Source organism: Ictidomys tridecemlineatus, chromosome 9 (assembly GCF_052094955.1).
Source record: "Ictidomys tridecemlineatus isolate mIctTri1 chromosome 9, mIctTri1.hap1, whole genome shotgun sequence".
Lineage (NCBI taxonomy): Eukaryota > Metazoa > Chordata > Mammalia > Rodentia > Sciuridae > Ictidomys > Ictidomys tridecemlineatus.
This window is the reverse complement of record NC_135485.1, coordinates 81,058,168-81,075,696: the sequence shown is the minus strand read 5'-3', so window position 1 is coordinate 81,075,696 and position 17,529 is coordinate 81,058,168. Positions and strand designations below refer to the sequence as shown.

General features: G+C 61.3%; 3 protein-coding genes across 16 annotated transcripts in view; 2 read left to right on the top strand and 1 right to left on the bottom strand.

Moving 5' to 3' along the window:
- LOC144366833 (uncharacterized) overlaps window positions 1-17,529 on the top strand; it is a 284,013-nt gene that overhangs the window by 187,163 nt on the left and 79,321 nt on the right. The gene's annotated exons all lie outside the window — the stretch shown is intronic.
- On the bottom strand, window positions 1,342-12,223 carry LOC144366838 (uncharacterized). Of its 12 annotated transcripts, none has more exons than XR_013425980.1 (9): window positions 11,115-12,223; window positions 10,720-10,804; window positions 5,522-9,911; window positions 5,316-5,429; window positions 4,278-4,395; window positions 4,074-4,167; window positions 3,773-3,944; window positions 3,183-3,641; window positions 1,342-3,081 (listed from the first exon to the last, which is right to left on the bottom strand). XR_013425980.1 is itself a non-coding variant. In XM_078021686.1 (7 exons), the coding sequence occupies exon 1, from the start codon at window positions 7,430-7,432 to the stop codon at window positions 6,383-6,385; it is 1,050 nt and encodes a 349-aa protein (XP_077877812.1). In that variant the 5' UTR covers window positions 7,433-11,108; the 3' UTR covers window positions 1,342-3,081; window positions 3,183-3,641; window positions 3,773-3,971; window positions 4,074-4,167; window positions 4,278-4,395; window positions 5,316-5,429; window positions 5,522-6,382. The 12 variants fall into 12 exon arrangements, 3 of the variants coding, with proteins under 3 accessions (XP_077877812.1, XP_077877811.1, XP_077877813.1); XR_013425981.1 differs by lacking the exon at window positions 11,115-12,223 and adding an exon at window positions 10,904-11,108; XR_013425977.1 differs by having other exon boundaries at window positions 5,522-10,804.
- The window catches only part of LOC144366837 (adherens junction-associated protein 1-like), a 47,124-nt gene continuing 41,840 nt past the window's right edge, over window positions 12,246-17,529 (top strand). The window contains exon 1 of one of the 3 annotated variants that reach the window (XM_078021684.1): window positions 12,246-13,036. In XM_078021684.1, coding sequence (XP_077877810.1) covers window positions 13,008-13,036 — 29 coding nt within the window. In that variant the 5' untranslated portion in view covers window positions 12,246-13,007. The remainder of the gene's footprint in view (window positions 13,037-17,529) is intronic. The other 2 variants (XM_078021682.1, XM_078021683.1) reach the window with 2 other exon arrangements.

Here is a 17,529-nt window from a genome sequence, read left to right as displayed (position 1 = left end):
GAGCAGTGTGTCCCCCGGAGAAGCCCTCTTGAAACCCTGGGGGGCAGGGCCGCTGCTCACGAGGGCGCTGAAGGCAGGAATGACGGCAGTGACCGTGACCTCGGGGACCTGGGGCCTGGTGCGGAGGAGCCTTCTCCTGCCTCTCACCTCCCACCGGGTGAGGCCTGGCCGCAGCTCTGCAGGGTCCCAGCAGCAGTGGCCCTGGGACCCAGGACGCCCAGGACCATCTTGGGGCTGGGCCGCATGTCCATTCCACGCTGCTCTTCTTGGGAGGCGGTCACCCTGTCTGCCCCACTGCGGGAGCCCCTCCTTGGAGGGCAAGTGGTAAGTGTGGAAAGAGCCGTGAGCTCCCGCCACCAGGCCCAGCCCCAGGCTGCGTCCTCCTCCCGCTGCTGAAGGTCAGCTTCCACTTCTCGCTGGGCGCGTGGGAAGCTGCTGGGCAGGCTGGCCGGGAGGGGATCGCCAGATGCCCACCTCAGAGGACCGTCCTGGCCGAGCTGCGGGAAATAAGGGGGAACCCAGAGCAAGGAAAGGCCGGGAGGAGCGGGTGGGATGGGCTGTGCTCTCCGTCCTCCTGTGCGCTCACCAGGGAGAGCCGCCGCGGAGGGACCCTCAATCCCCCGCCTCCGCCCCTTCCCGTCTGGGGCAGGCTCAGGGTGGCAGTGTCCCAGGGGCCCTGAGAGAATGACCTGGGGTTTTCCAGGAGTCTGGGTGCTGAACAAAGGGGAAAAGACGGGCCTGCAGGAAGCTCTGCGAATCCCTGACCCAGTGCCATGGCCGCGTGGGCAGCTGTCTGCTGGCCTCCTTGCCCTGGGGAAGCCCCTTCCTGAGCAGGCCTCGGCTGCCGGAGGGCCTGGCTTGGGCTCTGGTTAGCGAGGGGTGCACTGCAGCACACCGGGGTTCCTGAGCTTCAGAAAACCCTCACACGGAGTCTCTACATGGGAGGACAGCGTGACCTTTACCTGCAGCCGGGGGCTCTCTACATGGTGCTGCCTCGGCTCAGGGGGCGGAGGGAATGCAGATGAGGGGACCACGACCCGGCAGCCCCACGCGCCCTGCAGCCCCGCACCCCTCCTTCCGAGTTCCTCCTTCTGCCAACCTTGGTTGCTCAGTGTCATTAACCTTTCCTCTGGTTGGGGGACCTACCACCCATGCCTGTCCCTCTTCGTAACTGCCGTCACTGCTGCTGTGAGGCACGGGGCCCTCCCAGGAGTCCGGGCACTCCACGCCCAGAGCGGCCACTTGCAGGCCCCTCCACACTTCCCGGGATTCTGTGCTTCTCTCTCCTTCCTTAAAAGTGGTGGCCTGGTGTCCCTGGGATGCCCAAGCACACGCAGGATCTTGTTTCCTGTGCAGCTTTTATTAGGTAAGGAATCTCGTGCTGCAGGCCGTCTGTCTCGGTGCCTGCGATCCGGCTGTGCTCCACTCCACCTGATTACATGCGGGCCTGGGGTCCCCCGTGCAGTGCCTGCTCCTGAGCTTCGGTGGGCTGCTCCTTGGGGGTCTCCTGGCCCTCGGGGCCGCTGCTCCTCCATTCTGTGTTGGGGCCACCTCCCGAGCTGTGGCCTGTCTTCCCTCTCTGGAAGGGACTCTGACATCAATCTTACTGCGGCCGACATATCGGCTTTCCTCTTCTGTCAGTGCCCAGTGTGGTTAGTTCAGGACCTGTCCCCCGGGCAGGGCCTGCGGTCTGAGGGCGCTCCGCGGCTGCCAGCGGTGCGAGGCGGGGTCCCACTTCACACTCTCCTCCGGGGATCACTGTCTTTCCAGCTTTGCTGATTGGTCACCCTGTCCTCCCCTCGGTCCCCAGCACTGGGTCAGCTGTGACTGCGATGAGCTTCAGCCCTCAGTGTTCAGGTGTTGGCAGGTGAACCCCTGGTCACAGCCTCCCCAGCATGGTGCGCTCCCAGTGCTGGGGACCCTCAGTCCCTCGGGGCCCCACTCCGTGGCCATACAGGGTTCAGAGGCCCCCCACAGGGCAACCCTGGCCTCCTCCTGAGCAGCAGGGCATGGAGGCCGCCGAGGGGGCTGTAACTCCCACCCCACGGGGTTGCGTCCTGCCCGAACTGGGTCAGAAGAGGAGGCGTCCAGATCCGACCCCACTGGCTGGGCCCTGCCACGCCTCTGGCCACCCTCAGAGGTGCTCCAGGTGTCCCCGGGAGGGGCATTCGCATCCCTAACCAGTCCCCGAGACCTGCGCCTCAGCTCTGGGCGCCCACCGGGAAGCATGAGAACGGGGCGGATGTCCCCTCCACAGTCACCGTGAAGCCTTGGCACCAGCTCCACATCCTGCCCAGGACCTGCCCCCGAGGAGGACACAGGCCAGAGCCGTGGAGGCAAGAGGCTGTGCCTCCTGCCCGGGGCCTCTCAAGGGCAGAGTCTGGACAGCAGTGGCCGACTCTGGATCCCAGGATGGTGATATTCCTGCTTCACCGGGTGCCGGGGGGTTGGTGGCCCCATACAGTGGCTAGTTTGATGGGATCAGCTTGTGCTAACACCATCGCCGTCACCGTTACAAGTGCTCGCCCGCCTTTTGCAGCTGGCCCGGGACCCGAGGCCTGCCCGCTTTGCCCCAGCCCGTGCCCAGCCTGGGAGGCTCCGCTTGTTCCTTGTTCTTCTGATTTTTATCCATGTTCTCAAATGACAGTTTTTATTGAAAATAACATTTCCAAATTGGAAAGAGGGCGTGCGGGGCTCTGGGCTCCTCTATGCTGCTTCCTTCAACTTTCTGCCATGTGTCATCTGGGTGGAAGGACGTGGAGAACACTCGGCCTCCCTCGTGCACGTAGCTGGGAGCGGCTGAGTGGCGTGGTGGCTTTGGGAAGATGGCCGTGCCCCGCCTGGCTCTGCATCACAGGACCGCGTGGCCCTCCTCCAGGTCGGCCACAGTGGAGCGGTGCTGCTGGAATCCGGGCTCGTCTCGCGAGGCGTGGGGGTCTCCACACCTGCGTGATTCCCTGCAGCCTCATGGAGTCTGACCCACTCTCTGAGATTCCCCGTTAGACACGCCATTCAACACATGGAGCAGACTTTCCATCCACAGTTAGGTGTGGCCGGCACCAAAGCCAACCATGGAAATCACTGCCAAGAGAAGCTGTACCTACTAACCCCTGCTGTCCCCCAGCCACCTCCCCCATCCCTGCCAACCCCCTGGGATCAGGTGGCCTCGACCATGTCATCACCTGCAGCTTCTGTCTGGTTTCGGTCGCTCAGTGAGTCTTCAAGTCTATCCACGCCGCAGCCTGGTCGGATAACACTCCACCACAGGCAGGGACCACGTGCGGCCCACCTGCCCACCCACCTGTGGACACTCTGGTGGTGTCCACCTCCTGGCTCTGGTCAACAGGAGTGCAAGTCTCCTGTGGCTCTCACTCGGCTTCAGACCCCTGTGGCTGGAATCTCTGTGGTGCTGAGGCTTCGCTGCAGGAGAGCGTGGTGGACGGGTCAGGGCTCTGGACCACACTCACGCTCCCTGACTTCCGTCTGTGAAGCCCTGGGCTGTGGACTGCACCTGGAGACAGGGTCCCTGAGGAGATGACCCAGGCTGAAGGAAGGGCAGGGCCCTCATGGGCAGGGCGTGGCCTCGTCACCAGAGGAGGACACACTGGGGTCCCCTGCAGAGGCCAGACCACCGAGGACCCCTGAGAAGAGACTATTTGGATGCCAAGGTCAGGGCTGCGGAGGAGCCCACCTGCCAGGCCTGCTCCTGGGCCCCCAGGTCTGGGAGAAGATAAGCAGCTGCTGGCCGAGCCGCCCCAGGGGATTGAGTTACAGTGGCCTCAGAGAGCCAAGGTGGCCCGTGTCCGTCTGTTCTGCATCTCCACGTGCCACGCCCGAGGCCCGGTGTTGTGGGGAAGAGAGGTTTACGCTGCTCCAGGTTCAGAGGCCAAACGTCCAAACAGCAGGGGGCCAGCTCCGGCGAGGGCCACCTTGACCCCATCCATCTGCAGTGGACAGTGTCATGGATGGAACTTGTGTGTGGTGACAGCACAGGGTGAGACAGGAAGCCAGAGAACGGGGGGCCCGCCAGAGCTCCTGACCCCTCCAAGCCGGCCTCCCCGGTAACCTCTCACCAGACTCTGCTTCTTGGGTTCCAGGGGCCACAGAGCCACCCCAGGACCAAGCTCCCAACACGGACCACCTCCAAAACACAGGGTCACTGCAGACCTACGGGCCATGGAGGGATGTTCTGAGAAGTCAAGGGAGGCAGCAGCCCCAGGCAGCATGTCCAGGGTGACCGGAGCCTCCCCCGGGGTCCGTCCCAGACGGGCCATCACCTGAGGCACTGTGTGGCTGAAGCTGCGTGACCCTGGCCTGCTCCAGCAGCGGTCAGACCTGGCGTCCAGGCACAGGATGCCAAGCACTGTCCCATCTGGGTGTGTCCCTGGGTGCTGCCTGTCACCCATGGTGACAGGAGAGGGCCACAGTTCCTTGACGGGGGCCCTCCCCACCAAGGCCGGTCCCTCTCAGACTCGCCCAGCTGTGGACTGAGCACGTGCCGAGGCCTTTCCTGACAGCATGGCTGCCAGCTCCTTAGGAGACCTGGACCGTGCGTGAGGCATCGGAGTCACCTGGAGAGGATCTCAAGTCTGCAGAGACGTGGCGGGTTCTAGGCGGGGACTCGGGCTTCCCTGGGTCAGGCGACCCAGGGTGTCCTGGACCCTTCCCGGGGGCGACGAGGGGCAGCAGTGATTTCCTCCCGCTTCCCGGAGGGAATCGTGGCCCGTGAGGTGACCCTCTGAGATGGCAGCTGGTAAGCAGTGGGACAGGACGGGGGACTCGCTTCGTTCCCCACCCCCAACACGCAAGTGGCACCAACTCTCCCGATGCTGTGAGCTGCTTTTGCTGGGGACAAACCCCTGTGCTGACCTCTCCTGTCCTTCAGCTGGGCTGCCCTGGGGGAGGGGAGGGGAGGCAGAGGGGAGTGTCCCAATCACTCTCCTTGCTTCATGTCCCCTGAATAAGGGGACCCGCCACTCCTTCGGGAGCTGTGGCCTGAGTGAGTTTCTACAATCTGCTCAGACCTGGGGGCTCCCTGCCCTCTCCAGGGCCTCCTCAGGTGCCCCCAGGCCAGGTGCCACAGTCCCGTGGGACTCAGCATTGACCTCCTCCTTTAGTGAAGTTTCCCTGAAGATGAGGGTGGGGGGGTGGGGGAGGACCTGGAATTCCTGCCCGATGCGGAAACTGCCAGGAGTGGGCGTGGAGCTCGGAGAGGCAGGCGGGGGACCACAGGGACCTCGGGGACAGCACAGCACTGAGGGGCATCTCCCCGTTCAGACTTTTGATCCCAACCCACGATGTCACAGGGCCCTGACCTTCCTGTCCTGCAGCTCAGGCTCTCGACACACCACTTCCCTCGCAGACCTGCCACCTCATGGTAATGGTCTCGTTGCTCCATCTCCTGCCTCCCCTCTGCATCCCAGGTAGGGCTTGGGAAGGTAAAGAAGGTAAAAGTGTGAGCCAGAGGTTCAGCCCCTCCTTCAGAGTTTGCCAGATGTCCCTCCAAGCCACTTCAGCTTACCACCGTTGGCCATAGCTGCTCCTGAAAAGCAGAGCCTTCCGTGGGTCCCATTTACCACGCGGTGTCCCTACCAGTCTTGTTGGCAAGGAGGAGGTGTCGCACTGCGGTGGCAGTGTGTGCCAGGAGGGGTGAATGAGCCCACGTCCAAGGTGAACCTGGGCCAGCTGAACCGAGCACCGGGGAGCCCCCACCCAGCAGCTGGCAGAGTGGCTGGCCCTGCCCTGGGCACACACTGCCATCAGGGTCCCGCTCTGTGACAGACTCAGGGAGCAGGGTGTGAGTGGGGTGGAAGATGCTTGTCCCTGGGGTGTCCTCCACAGTGCACCTAAAGAGGCCATGACCCCAGCCAGGCCACAGCTGACCCCACCACAGTCTCTTTCCCGCCAAGAGACCTGGACAGCCCTCTTGCACATCAGCAGGCGGTCCCTCAGTTGGCAGACAGCCAGGCCCCGCCTAGCTCCACCCACCCCAACACACGGTTCCACTCTGACCCCTGGGATGGCTCTCAGTCCAGGAAAAGCGACTGTTGCTGGCCCTGTGGGCATGGCCACCCTCCGCTCCAGAGCCCGCTGTATTGGTGACAAACATTTGGAACATTAGACCCAGCGGGATGTCACTGCAAAGCCCTCTGGCCTTGCGGAGGCTGAGCAAGACCACACAGGCACACCTCGCCCTGACTCAGGGACTGGGCCAAACCGCAGACCTCACCAGGCATTGGGAGATGTCTGTCCCGCATCAGGCTGCTCAGTAAGTGACACATCCCCCTCCTCCTCAGCATGTTCCTGAAGCCTCTTCCAGCCTGAGGATAGAGGCGCAGACAAGGCATCGTTAGAGGAAGTGGCTTTTCCACTCCATTATTCTCTAGATTGGCAGCAAACAGCCCGGATGCCACCAGTGCCCCTGCTTGGGAAGATGGGGTTTGAGAATTGCCGGCCCAGAAGGGGCTGTGGAGGGGCAGCTGCTTGCTGGTGCGTGGACAACAGTCCTCTCCACATGGTCTGGGCTCCAGTGGAAGGTGAGAAAATGATGATGGTGATGATAATGATGATGTGGGTAAGGATGATGGAGGTGGTGACGGAGGTGAGGATGTGGTGATGGTGGTGGTGATGGAAGTGAGGATGTGGTGGTAGTGATGGATGGTGGTGTTGGTGGAGGTGAGAGTAATGGGGGTGATAGTGGTGGTGATAGTGGTGGTGGTGATAGTGATGGATAGTGGTAGTGATGAAAGTGGTGATGGAGGTGAGGATGGTGATGGTAACGGAGATGAGGGTGGTGAGGATAATTGATAGTGCTGGTGATGGAGGTGAAAGTGATAATGGAGGTGAGGGTGATGGTGGTGGTGATGGAGGTAAGGGTAGTGGTGATGGTGATAATGGAGCTGATGGAGGTGAGGATGTGGTGGTAGTGATGGACATGATAGAGGTGAGGATGGTAGTGTTGATGGAAGTGAGGGTAATGGGGATGTTGGTGGTGGTGATGGACACTGGTAGTGATGGAGGTGAGGACGATAATGGTGATGGGCATGAGGGTAATGGAGGTGATGGTGGTGGTGATGATGGTGATGATATTAATGATGGATGGTGGTAGTGATGGAGGTGGTGATGAAGGTGAGAATAGTGATGGTGATGGAGATTGGGGGGTGAGGATAATTGATAGTGGTGGTGATGGAGGTGAGAGTATTAATGGAGGTGAGGATGATGGTGGTGGTGATGGTGGTGATGGAGGTGATGGTGGTGGTGATGATGGAGGAGACAGGACAATGGTGGTGGAGATGAGGATGGTGATGGTCTTTTCCTGACTGGTCTCAGCTTCCTCCCTAGATAGAAGCACAGTGCTGGCCATCTCGGAGCTAGAGGTGGACCACTCACCCCACGCCCACTGCCCTGACCGTCTGTCTCTGCTCTCCTGCATGGCAGGCAGGCACCTGGGCAGAGGTGAGCTCTGCTCTGGAATCCCCCAGCTTTGAGTTCTCAGGGTCTCTGTCGGGGCTGCAGGCAGAAGAAGGTCTCAGCTCAGCCCCTGAGGAGAACCTCCCTCCCACAGATCCCATGCTGAGCGGCTCCGGGAGAAGACAGAGATTCTGCTACGAGTTGCTGGCGTTGGGGAGCATGAAGCCAGCACGGCTGTCCCCAGAGCTGCCTGTCCCACCTGGGGCAAGGTTTCCTTCCTCACCCACCAGCACTGGTTGGCCAAGTGACTTGCTTTGGCCACCGAGATGTGCAGCAGTGGCACACCCCTCCCAGCAGGGCCATCTCCTGATGCCTGTCCTTGGCTGTGTGAGTGACCCAGTGTTCAGCGAGGAAGCTCCTCCAGGTCTGGCTCAGATGAAGACACCAAGGGCAAGGCCGATGGGCTGTCGATGGCTGTTTCCATGCCCACGCCACGGGCCTGGCTGAGCGACGCCGCCCGGCTCTGGGCGTGTTTGTTGATACAACATAATCCCGTCCTTGCTGACCTGTGTGGTTCATGAGCTGATCCAGGAGAGATCGATAGTGTAGACTCTGGGCACACTCTGCCTTTTCTGCCTGCAGCCGAGGGTCTCCGGACCCTGTGGGCCTCCCTCACCCTCTGCTGAGAGCCAGCCACGGCCCCTTGGCCTCCTCTCCGCCCTCCTCTGACAGGTCACGCCTGTTCCCAGGGGTCCTCTTAGGGGTCTTTCCTCCAGGCCCTCATCTGGGTCAGTGCCAGAGTGCCTATGCCCCCCTCCACTCCCAGTGGACGTCACAGTGGAGTGAAGGCCATGGATGCTCACCGCCACTTATAGCCTAATAATCTGCCCAGAGCCCAACCGAGAACGGTGTGCAGTCCACCTCCCTGCTGTCCCCAGCTCCAGGGGGCCCTTCCCCCCTCGGCCTTCCTGCCTGGTCACATATCCTAGTCCCTCTTGGAGCCTTCTACCACTGCTGTTGTCCCCTGCTGCTGTCCACGGCCAAGACCCCGCCCCCCTGCTGTAGCACAGGAAAGTTGAAGTCCTGGAAGACTGTGAAGTGGACAGACCCGTAACTCCAGCAGGAGCCCTAGATCTGGGTCCTTGTCACAGGTATGAGAAAGTCCCTGTGGCCCCTCCTTGGGATTCCTCAGCTTCCAACTAGGCTTCCCTGTCTTCCTCTGCCCGGCCTCTGCTGGGACGTCCCCTCTCCCTCCAGCTTCCTGCCCAGCACCTCTCCAGCAGGCCACCTGGGGCCAGAGAACCACTTTCAAATTGTGCCCCCAACTTCGCCAGGCGGATGGGTCCTCCTCCTCTTCGCCCCTCAACCCAGACCTGGGAAAGCCTGGAAAGGAGAACCTACCTGCGGCCAGGGCCAGACGGAGTCCTCGGGCAGCCCTCCTACCTGCTGCGTGGGAGTCCACTGCCACCGAGAGCCAGCAGCAGCCCCTGGGCCTCCCTCTTTCCCAGGTGGACTCCGGCAGTTCGCAGGGCCTGGAGTGGGCCCCTCGGGTGGCCCTGGGCTGTGGGGTGGTTGTCCTGGTCGGCTGCTTTCTGCGGGGGCTCTCTCAGCTCCTGGCTCTCACCTGTTACCCAGCCAAGAGCAGGCCCCCAAGCCCCCAGCAGCAGCCTCCCCGGGAGGGAAAGCAAGCAGGAGAGGCCGGGGAGACGTCAGCGCGGAGGCTGTAAAGAAACTCGTAATAATTTTAATCAGCAATTCCCTCCCATTTAAAACCCCAAACTCTGCTACTTAATCAAACATCATGCTTAAGCCACATTTACCTCCTTGGGAGAAAAATGAACAATGGCAGCTCAATTTGGCTTTGGATGGGTTTTAAAAATAGTCGAGTCTGTGAAGGCCATTAGGTAAATGGCCTCGGAGAGCCTCGGGGAGGGCCTCCCGCGGGGCCGGCCAGCTCCTTTGTCGAGAAAATAGGAAGGCCAGAGATGAGGCGACCGGCCCACCCTGCCACGGTGGACGGTGGGCCTGGCGTGATGTCTCCCAGGTGGGCACGGCCAGCCAGATGGGCCAGCGGAGCTGCAGACTGCCCGGCATGCCGGGTCCTCTGAGCAGCTGGCCTTTGTGCCCGCGGAAGCGGGTGGGTGTGATCAAGAGTGCATGCGTGCGTGTGAAGGCATGTGGTGTGCATGTGCGTCGAGAGGGAGCATGCATGTGTGTGTGCATGGGGGACACATCTTCCCAGGTTGTGTTTTTCATTTCACAATATGTAAAACAAATGGCCATGTGGTCATCGAGTCGGTGGGCACTGCCTCGAGGACAGCTGGCCGAGAGCTGCCTCGGGAAGGTCCAGCCAGTCCTCCCCACCTGCCCAGCAGTGGAGGAGCCGCCAGCCACGGTGCGGTCCCGCCATCCCGTGGTGACTCCTGCTGCCACTTGTCCCTGTTGTTGGTCCCAGAAAAACACTTCATCTGTTATCTCCTTATTCCGGGGACCCCCAGGACCTGGGCGTGGAATTCAAGGGGCCTGTTTAAGCTTGTTTGGGGGATAACAGCATCTTTATTTTTGCTAACCTCAGAGAACTCGATCATGTCCTTCCCTAAGTGTGAGTGACAGATGACAGTGGCGGGACAGTACTCGTGACAGTCTGACCTCGAAACCACGGCCATCTCCACAAGATACTACAGGACCTGCAGGTATCTCCACTCATCTTGGCATCAAAACTGTGGTATTTTGGGATCTGCCAATTGCTTATTTAATGCATTAATAAAGAGGAAAGCTCACTGCCCTCCGCAAGTGTGTGCCCTTAATCTTCCTGGGCCCTGCTGGGGATGGAACCCAGGGCCTCTCTCGCATGCTGTGCACACACACCACCCCTGAGCTGCACCCCGCCCGCTAGGCTGATCTTTTGATAATTCATTTTGATGTTAGTGTCTATGATCTTGTGTGTTGTAATCTGTGCACTTAAAATGTTCTGAAACAGGCTAGCAGCTTCCATGAGGCTGTGGACGGGGTCCCCATCACAGACCCAGTCAAGCCTGCCCTCCCCCAGCCCAGCTGGCCCCAGACTGTCAAGCCCCGCTCTTCCAGGACCATATTCCAGCTGCAGAAAAGGCCTGTCAGTGCAGCACCCGGCTTCTGCCACCGCTAGGTGGCAGCAGTGCGGGCACTGAGCCTCTGCTGGTGCCCCTGGGTCCAGCTTGTTCTTGGCAGGACTTCCTTGTCTCCCTGGCTGCTTAATAGAATCCCTTCAGATGAGGGTTCTGGGGGAAGAAGACCCGGGAGATCTGGGCACACAAAGTGCTGACTCACCGCTGTCTGTCTGGGGTGACTGGCACACAGACCACAACAGTCACACTGTGTGGGAGGTCAACTCCTTCAGTCCTTGCAAAAATCCCTATGTCGAAGGAAATAGGAAACCATCTTACAGACGGGGAGACTGAGGGTCTGGGAGGTGAAGATAATGGACCCAGGACTCCAGTCAGTAAATGTGCACCTGGTCTACCCATGTCCAGGCTCCTCCCAGCATGCTTCAATGTCACCCGTCACTTCCTAGAAATCTTGGTAGGGCAGCAGGTGGGTCCCTCCTTCTGGCTGGATGCAGGCTGGAAGCCTCTGGGTGAGAGGCCTCCTGGGATATGGCAAGTCCCAGCCCAGCTGGCCTGGCTCTGCCTGCCCACTGGCTGCCCCTCCCAGGGAGGCCTCACCTGCAAAGCAGGCTGTGCTGACCGATCCCTCCAGGGTGCGGGAGCGCAGGGGGAGGCCCTAGCTAGACTCTCCTTGTGGTCCTGGTCTGGCTTCTCCTCTACTGCATGTTTCGGTGCTCAGCCTTGATTTCTGAGACTCCTGATTTTGTATTTCCCCCAGCAACATGGAGAGTTGGAAGTAGGCTCTGTCCAAACAGTTCGAGGAGCTGGCAGATCCGGCCTTCCATGGACGGTTATCTCTGACAGAAGGGACCCTCAGAAGCTGTCAGCCTCTACTCACACTCTTGCAGATACAGCTCCCTGGGGTAGACACCAAGGAAGCCCTGGGGTGGGGAAGGAACTGGTGGAGAGTCAAGGAGGCCCAGGTTCCCTGGAACTCTTGGTGGCTCCAGAGTTGGGGCCTGGCCAGGCAGCAGCTGCTGGAGAGCCAGGAGGGCTGCCCAGGGACTGTTGGATAATCGGGTCAGAAACACTAAAGCTCCAACCAGGAACTCAGCGAGTCGGCGGCACACGCAGCCCTAGAACGAATAGCTAGCAGGACCCAACCCAGCCTCCTCAGCAGCCTTCTGCGCAGCGCTCGCTCGGTCAGCTCCCGCGGGAGGAAACTTTTCGCACAGCCCCCGCTCCCCGCTCCACGCGTCAGTCCTCCCTCGAGGACGCCCCCTCCCCAAATCAGCGCTCTGAGTCCACTGGGCGTACTCGTAACCGGGTCGGAACCTCTAACTGCTTCGCATGCCATCCGGTTACCGTGGCAACACCATCCGGCGGCGCCAGGCGGTCCAATCGGAGCCTGCGGCCTCTCTCGAGCCTTTCCAAGGTGGGGACCGGGACAAGGCCGGGGATGGGAACGGGGGAGACCCAGGCCCCCCGGCAGAGTCGCCCAGGCTGGGCACAGACCCCCAAGGCGAGCAGCGCTACAGCGAGGCGTGGTGGTGAACTAGAGCCGGGGCCGGCCAGGGGCTCGGGCTCCCGTTCGAGGGGCGGGGAAGGCGGGTGACGTGAGCCCGGCCGGGCGGGCGGAGTTGGGACCCGCTCGAGGAGGCGGGGGCGAGCGCGCGGAGAGGCAGACGAGCAAGGGAGGCGGCCGAGCGCCGCTGGCGGCTCTGCGGAGGGCGCGGTGGGCGCGGGCGGCGGGGCTCCGGGATCCCCGCGCGCCTTCTCCGCGCGGCGCCGCCGCCGCGCGTCCCCACGCCCCGCGCTCCACAGCGCCCTCGCTCCGCGCGCCTCCCTTGCCCGCCTCTTGCCAGCCTCCGGGCCGCGGCCGTCTGCAGAGCGAGCTCTCAGACGGAGCTCCCGGGCAACTTGAGCAGCGCCGGTCGGCGGCGGAGCCCTGGACCGAGCCCCCTGACCCTGAGGCGAGTGAGCGGACTCTCGTCCGCCGGAGTGACAGTCGTCCAAATCAGCGGTCAACGCCGACTCTTCGGCGCCAGGCTCCGGCTGGAGGCAAAGCCGCGCACCGCGAGACTCGTACCGCTCGCGGCGGGGCCGCCGGCCTCTTCCCCGCCGCCCGGGAGGGCGAAGCCGCGCCTTTTCAGACTCTCGCTTCGCAGCTACAGCACCGGAACGCGCCCCGCCTCGCCGCCACCTTCGCTGTGTCGCCCCTGGAGGGGGCCACAGCCCCGCGCCCCGGCCAGAGGATGTGCGTCCCCGCGGGCCGGCCCGCTTGAGCCATGCGCCCCAATGGCGGCGGCGCGCCGGCCGGCATGGAGCCCCGCGCGGCCGCGCTCTGACTCGCTGTGCGCCCCGCGGCCGGCGGGCGGCGGGCGGCGGGCGGCGGCGGACCGAGAGCCGGAGACCGGCGCCACAGGACCGCGACTGAAGCGAGCGGGCGCGGGCGCCGCGCAGATGGCCAGTGCGAGCAAGGTCTGAGGCTCTGCTCCCCGAAACGTGACCATGTGGATTCAACACCTTTTAGGACTCAGGTGAGCGACCCGGCTGACAACACGGTGCGTGTGGGTGCGTGGGTGACGGGCTGGGCTGAAGCGGTGTTGCAAATAAAGAGACCCCCCCCCTGCGCGCGCTTCCCGAAAGCGGCCAGCTGGGCGCACCGGGGCGGTAGGGCGGCCGCTTGGAGACCAGAGCCCCGCGGCCCCGCAGGGAGCGGCCGGTTTTCCTAGGTCCCTTGTGTCCCGGGGTCGGGGCAGCGGCGTTCGCCCCAACAACCTGGGCAGCGGAGCTGGCCGGGCGCGCCCGCAGTTGCCGGCGCCAGCAGCGCAGTGTCCTGGCCGGCCGCCCCAGCGCGCCTCCTCTCCGGAGCCCAGGGCGAGGCATGGGCTGCAGGGCGCGGCGGCGGGCGCAGAAATCTGGGCTTCTAGGGAAAGCCAGCGCTCCTGGCTCCCGGGGAGAGCGCTGCAGGTGGAGTCGGAGGAAAGCTGAACCAGTCACTCCACCCGCCCTTCTCTCTTTCTCTGGGCCCGGGACTGAACCGGAGCCTCCTAGGATCCCAGCTGACGACCCAGCTGTGTTTGGGTGACCTCCGGGCGGACTGTCGCACACAGCTGGCGGGCAACTGAGACTGGAGAGCCCCGGGCTCTGGGGGAGCAACAGCAGGCAGCCTTCCGAACCACTCACATGCACACACTCCGCGTGGGTGAGCCAGGGTGCTGGTCTGTGTCCCCCGACTCCAGGGCCCGCTCAAACAGGGTTCTAGCCCAGACACTGTGGCGGGAGCTTTCAGAAGGACCCTTCTCAGCAAACTTTGCCCACCCACCCGGGTACTCTGACTCCATCGGCCCCTGCTTTGGGGGCCCCAGGGCCAACCAGAACGCACTTGTCCCCTTTAGAGCTACCTTCTACCCCTCTCGCTCCAGCCAGGGTCTCCTGCAGAGCTGGTGCTTTGGGGTCCAGGATGGAGCCCAGAGCCAAGAGGACTTAAGGTGGAGGCGGAGAAAACCTGCTTGCGGTTCTCGAGTTTGTCCACTGGGATGCACTGCGCTCCCGCGATGGGGCTGAAGGGGGTCAGCAGTTGCTAGAACAGGCTGCCTCAGCCGCCCCCACCTGGCGTGAAGCTGGGGGGAGTGGGGCAAAGGGAGGGAGGACGAGTGCGCGTCCTGATTTTGAGAAATGGAAAGGGGACTAGCCTGCCAAGGGTTTTCTAGCTACCCTTGATTTATGAGTCGATTTGGCACGCAGGGGTAAATGCTGTTTAACACATCTCATGAAAATTGTCAAATGTTCTCATTGGCATCCCTTTGCCTGTCCACGGGACTTGATTGTGGCTGTGGGATTTAAGAGGTTAATCATGAAGCTGATCCTGTGGGGTGTTGGTTGCTGGGCCTGGATCAACTGATTGGTGTGCTTGGGCTAGATAAGGTTTGGGCTTGGGGTGTCGGCAAAAGGGAGCAAGGACAGCTTTGCCCAGATGACCCGGATCCAGGTGCCCTGCCAGCCTGCAGTATGCGCTTCAGCTCTGGATTGTCCCGGGTCTCTGCCAGACCCCATGGGCCTGGTGAATGACCAAACAGTTCTCCACCCTGCCCGGCAGTCGCCTTTAGCTCCTGAATGCTTCCGGAGCTGCCTCCTGCCACTAGGTTGCTGATGGCAACTTACTTGAACAGGCTCAGGCTTTTTTTTTTTTTTTATTGCTAAGTTACTAGATTGAAAGATGAATACATTTTGATAAGGGAAGAGGAGAACAAATATTATGCACAGAAACCTCTCTTTTGATTCAAAATTCTCTAAAACAATTCCTTTACAGCATCCCCACCTAAGAGCTTCCTGAGGTTTTGCTTTCAGAAATAGTTCTGTTGGTGATTTTGAAGTATGACCTTTAGTTTTTCCCCATCGATGTGAGCACGGGAGATATTCTGTAAATGTGCCTCTACGGATGAGCCGTCACCTCTCCGCGATCTTGATGGCAGAGCTCTCCGTCATATTTGCTAGTGCCGACTCCTGGCTAGGGTGAGAGGCCTGAGCCAGGGGGTCTGGTGGCTGCACATCTCTCTGGAGGCACAGGGGCTGGGAACAAGGGTTTCTTGCTCACGATCTGGAGGTGCACTTTTCCTTTCCAGAAAGCCCTGGGCCTCTGCTTGCAGGTTTGCTGCCTGGCTCTCCAGGTGAGCACTGGGCATCTTGCTACCGAGCTTGGAGGCTGGTTCGGACAGGTAGAGGCTGAACCTCCCGTGGAGGCCACAGAAGACAGTGCAAGCTCTGCCTGGAAGAGTCTCCTTTAACCTGGGGGAGGGGCTTCTCAGCTCCAAGGCGAAGTCTGGGCTTGGTTATTTCCTTTTGTGTTGGAGCTGAGCTGTACTTGGAGCCTTGACTTTTTAGGAGAGAGAAGCAGATGGAGTCTAATCGATCTACTTTTCTGGTTGTTTTTTTTTTTTTTTTTTTTTTTGGTGGTGGTGGTGGTGCTAATTGCATCCAAATGCAAAGCTACTTCCCAGCACAGGGAAGGGCAGCCCTTGAAGGAGACTCTGGAGCAGCAGCCCAGAGGGTGTGCTTACTCAGCAGGCTGCCCCGAGTTCTGAGTTTGGCTGCCTGGTGGCAAGTGGAGCTTCCCACGTCCATCCCAGCCTGCTCAGGACTGCGACCCCTTGCAGAGGGCCCGTGCTCACTCCCAGGCTGTGTGCCTCGGGGTTACTCATCTCTTCTCACCCCCAAGGCTCCACTGCCTCTTTCTCTCTGGGCCCCGGGCATGTCTAACCATATCATTCGGTTCCTCAAGTCCTCAATGTGCCTGCTGTCATGTGCCCGGGCCTCCCGCAGGGACCCGCGGAGCTGGCTCACACTGTCCCTGACTAAAGTCCCCCAGCAGCTGGAGCTGAACAGCCCGACGGATGGAGTCCAACGCTCTGTCCACAGCGCCGCGCCCCCGGTGAATCCTGGCTGGTGCCGACTTCCAGCTGCTGCTACTAAATTGATTGCCACTGGAATCTGTGTAGTGTCAGCCTCTGTGACACCCATCAGGGACAATAATGCTCGAATAAATCACAAATTTAGGAGGCAGCTCAAATCTTCAGCAACATGAGTCCGTCCTCCTTAAGCTTGGCCCTTGTTGGGGATCTGCGGTCCTGCTGGGGAGCGGGGGGGGGGTGGACCCCTCCCAGCCATCTCTGGTCTCTGTTGTCTATTTATTTTAATCACCTCGTCCTTTGCCTCTGTGCATTGGAGAGCGAAGCAGGCCAGGCAGCACAGGAGCTGAGCTGAGACAGCTCTGAGCCTCCCTGGGGCATCTGTCTGTGGGTCCCTGGAGAGGGATCAGCTTGCTTTCCCCTCTGTGTGCCTCAGCCTTCTGGCAGGGGTGGCTCTGGGGATGGCCGTGCCCCACCCCAGACACATCACCCTGGTCCCAGCCTCTGTCTCTGACACAAACAAGGCATGTGGAAGATGTGGCTCTGTGCCCCCTGCGCCCTGTGCCCCTGAGCCTGGGTGGGAGCCCACCGGACGCCTGGAGGGTGTGGAAGAAGGCTGCTCCCTGGGTCCCCATGAGGTGGGTGGGCCCAGAGCTCAGCTGCAGTCTGCATGGAGCCCGGAGAGCCAGGGCTCCTCCCTGGGGTGGCGTTGGAGTCATCTGCTTTAAATACGGAGCTGCCAAGTTTTCTTCAAAGGGTTACAAGTCAGTAGAGACCAAATTGATGTAAAGATTAGCTTGGAAAGCCAAATATATCCTTGATCTAGATTTCCACGTTTGAAGTCTGGCTTGAGAGGGCTGCTCCTGCCCAGTGCCAGTCAGACAGGAGGGGGAGGCGGGAGCAGGGGCTCGCTGGGGCCAGAGCAGACAAACAGGGTGCGCCTGACCCTGCTCTTTGTTTCTGGGAGACCCCTTCCAGGAATTCAAAGGGGCTGGTGACTCATGAGGCCACCGAGTGGGGAGCGGTGGTTACATAACTCAGATTAACTCTCAGTTAATCTGCTGCGAGCAGCAAGTCAGGCTGGAGTGTGCCCATGGCAGAGTCAGGCCTTCAGGGTGCCCTGGGCCCTCTGGATTCCATCCCTGTCGGGGCTGGGGCCAGACCCAGGTGGAGGAGGGCAGCTGCTACCCCTCGTCAGGGCCACGACCTGAACCCCACCATAACCAACCAGGGGTGGTGGGTGCTGCTTCAGTGCCAGATCGCCAAAGCCCCTCCAGGACTCAGGCGAAGACGGGGCCTGTCCTGCTGCTGGGGAGCTTGGCACCTGCCTGATTGTGGATGGCCCGAGTTAACTAGGACAGGCAGGCACAGAGAAGTGGCCTGAGCGCTGTGCCACCCCTCCCCCACCTGCTGGCCAAGAGCTCCTCCGATGACAGATTACAGGACCAGGATCCTACCATTGGTCCCTGAGATCTTAAAGTTGGTAAATATTCACAGTAAAACCAGAGGAGCCCCAGGGGAGCACAGTGTGCCCCAAGTAGTGTGTCTGCAGAGGACCTAGGAGTTCCAACAGCTGGACGGGAGGCCCAGAGAGAGGAATCAGGGCCGTCTGCATCTGTGTC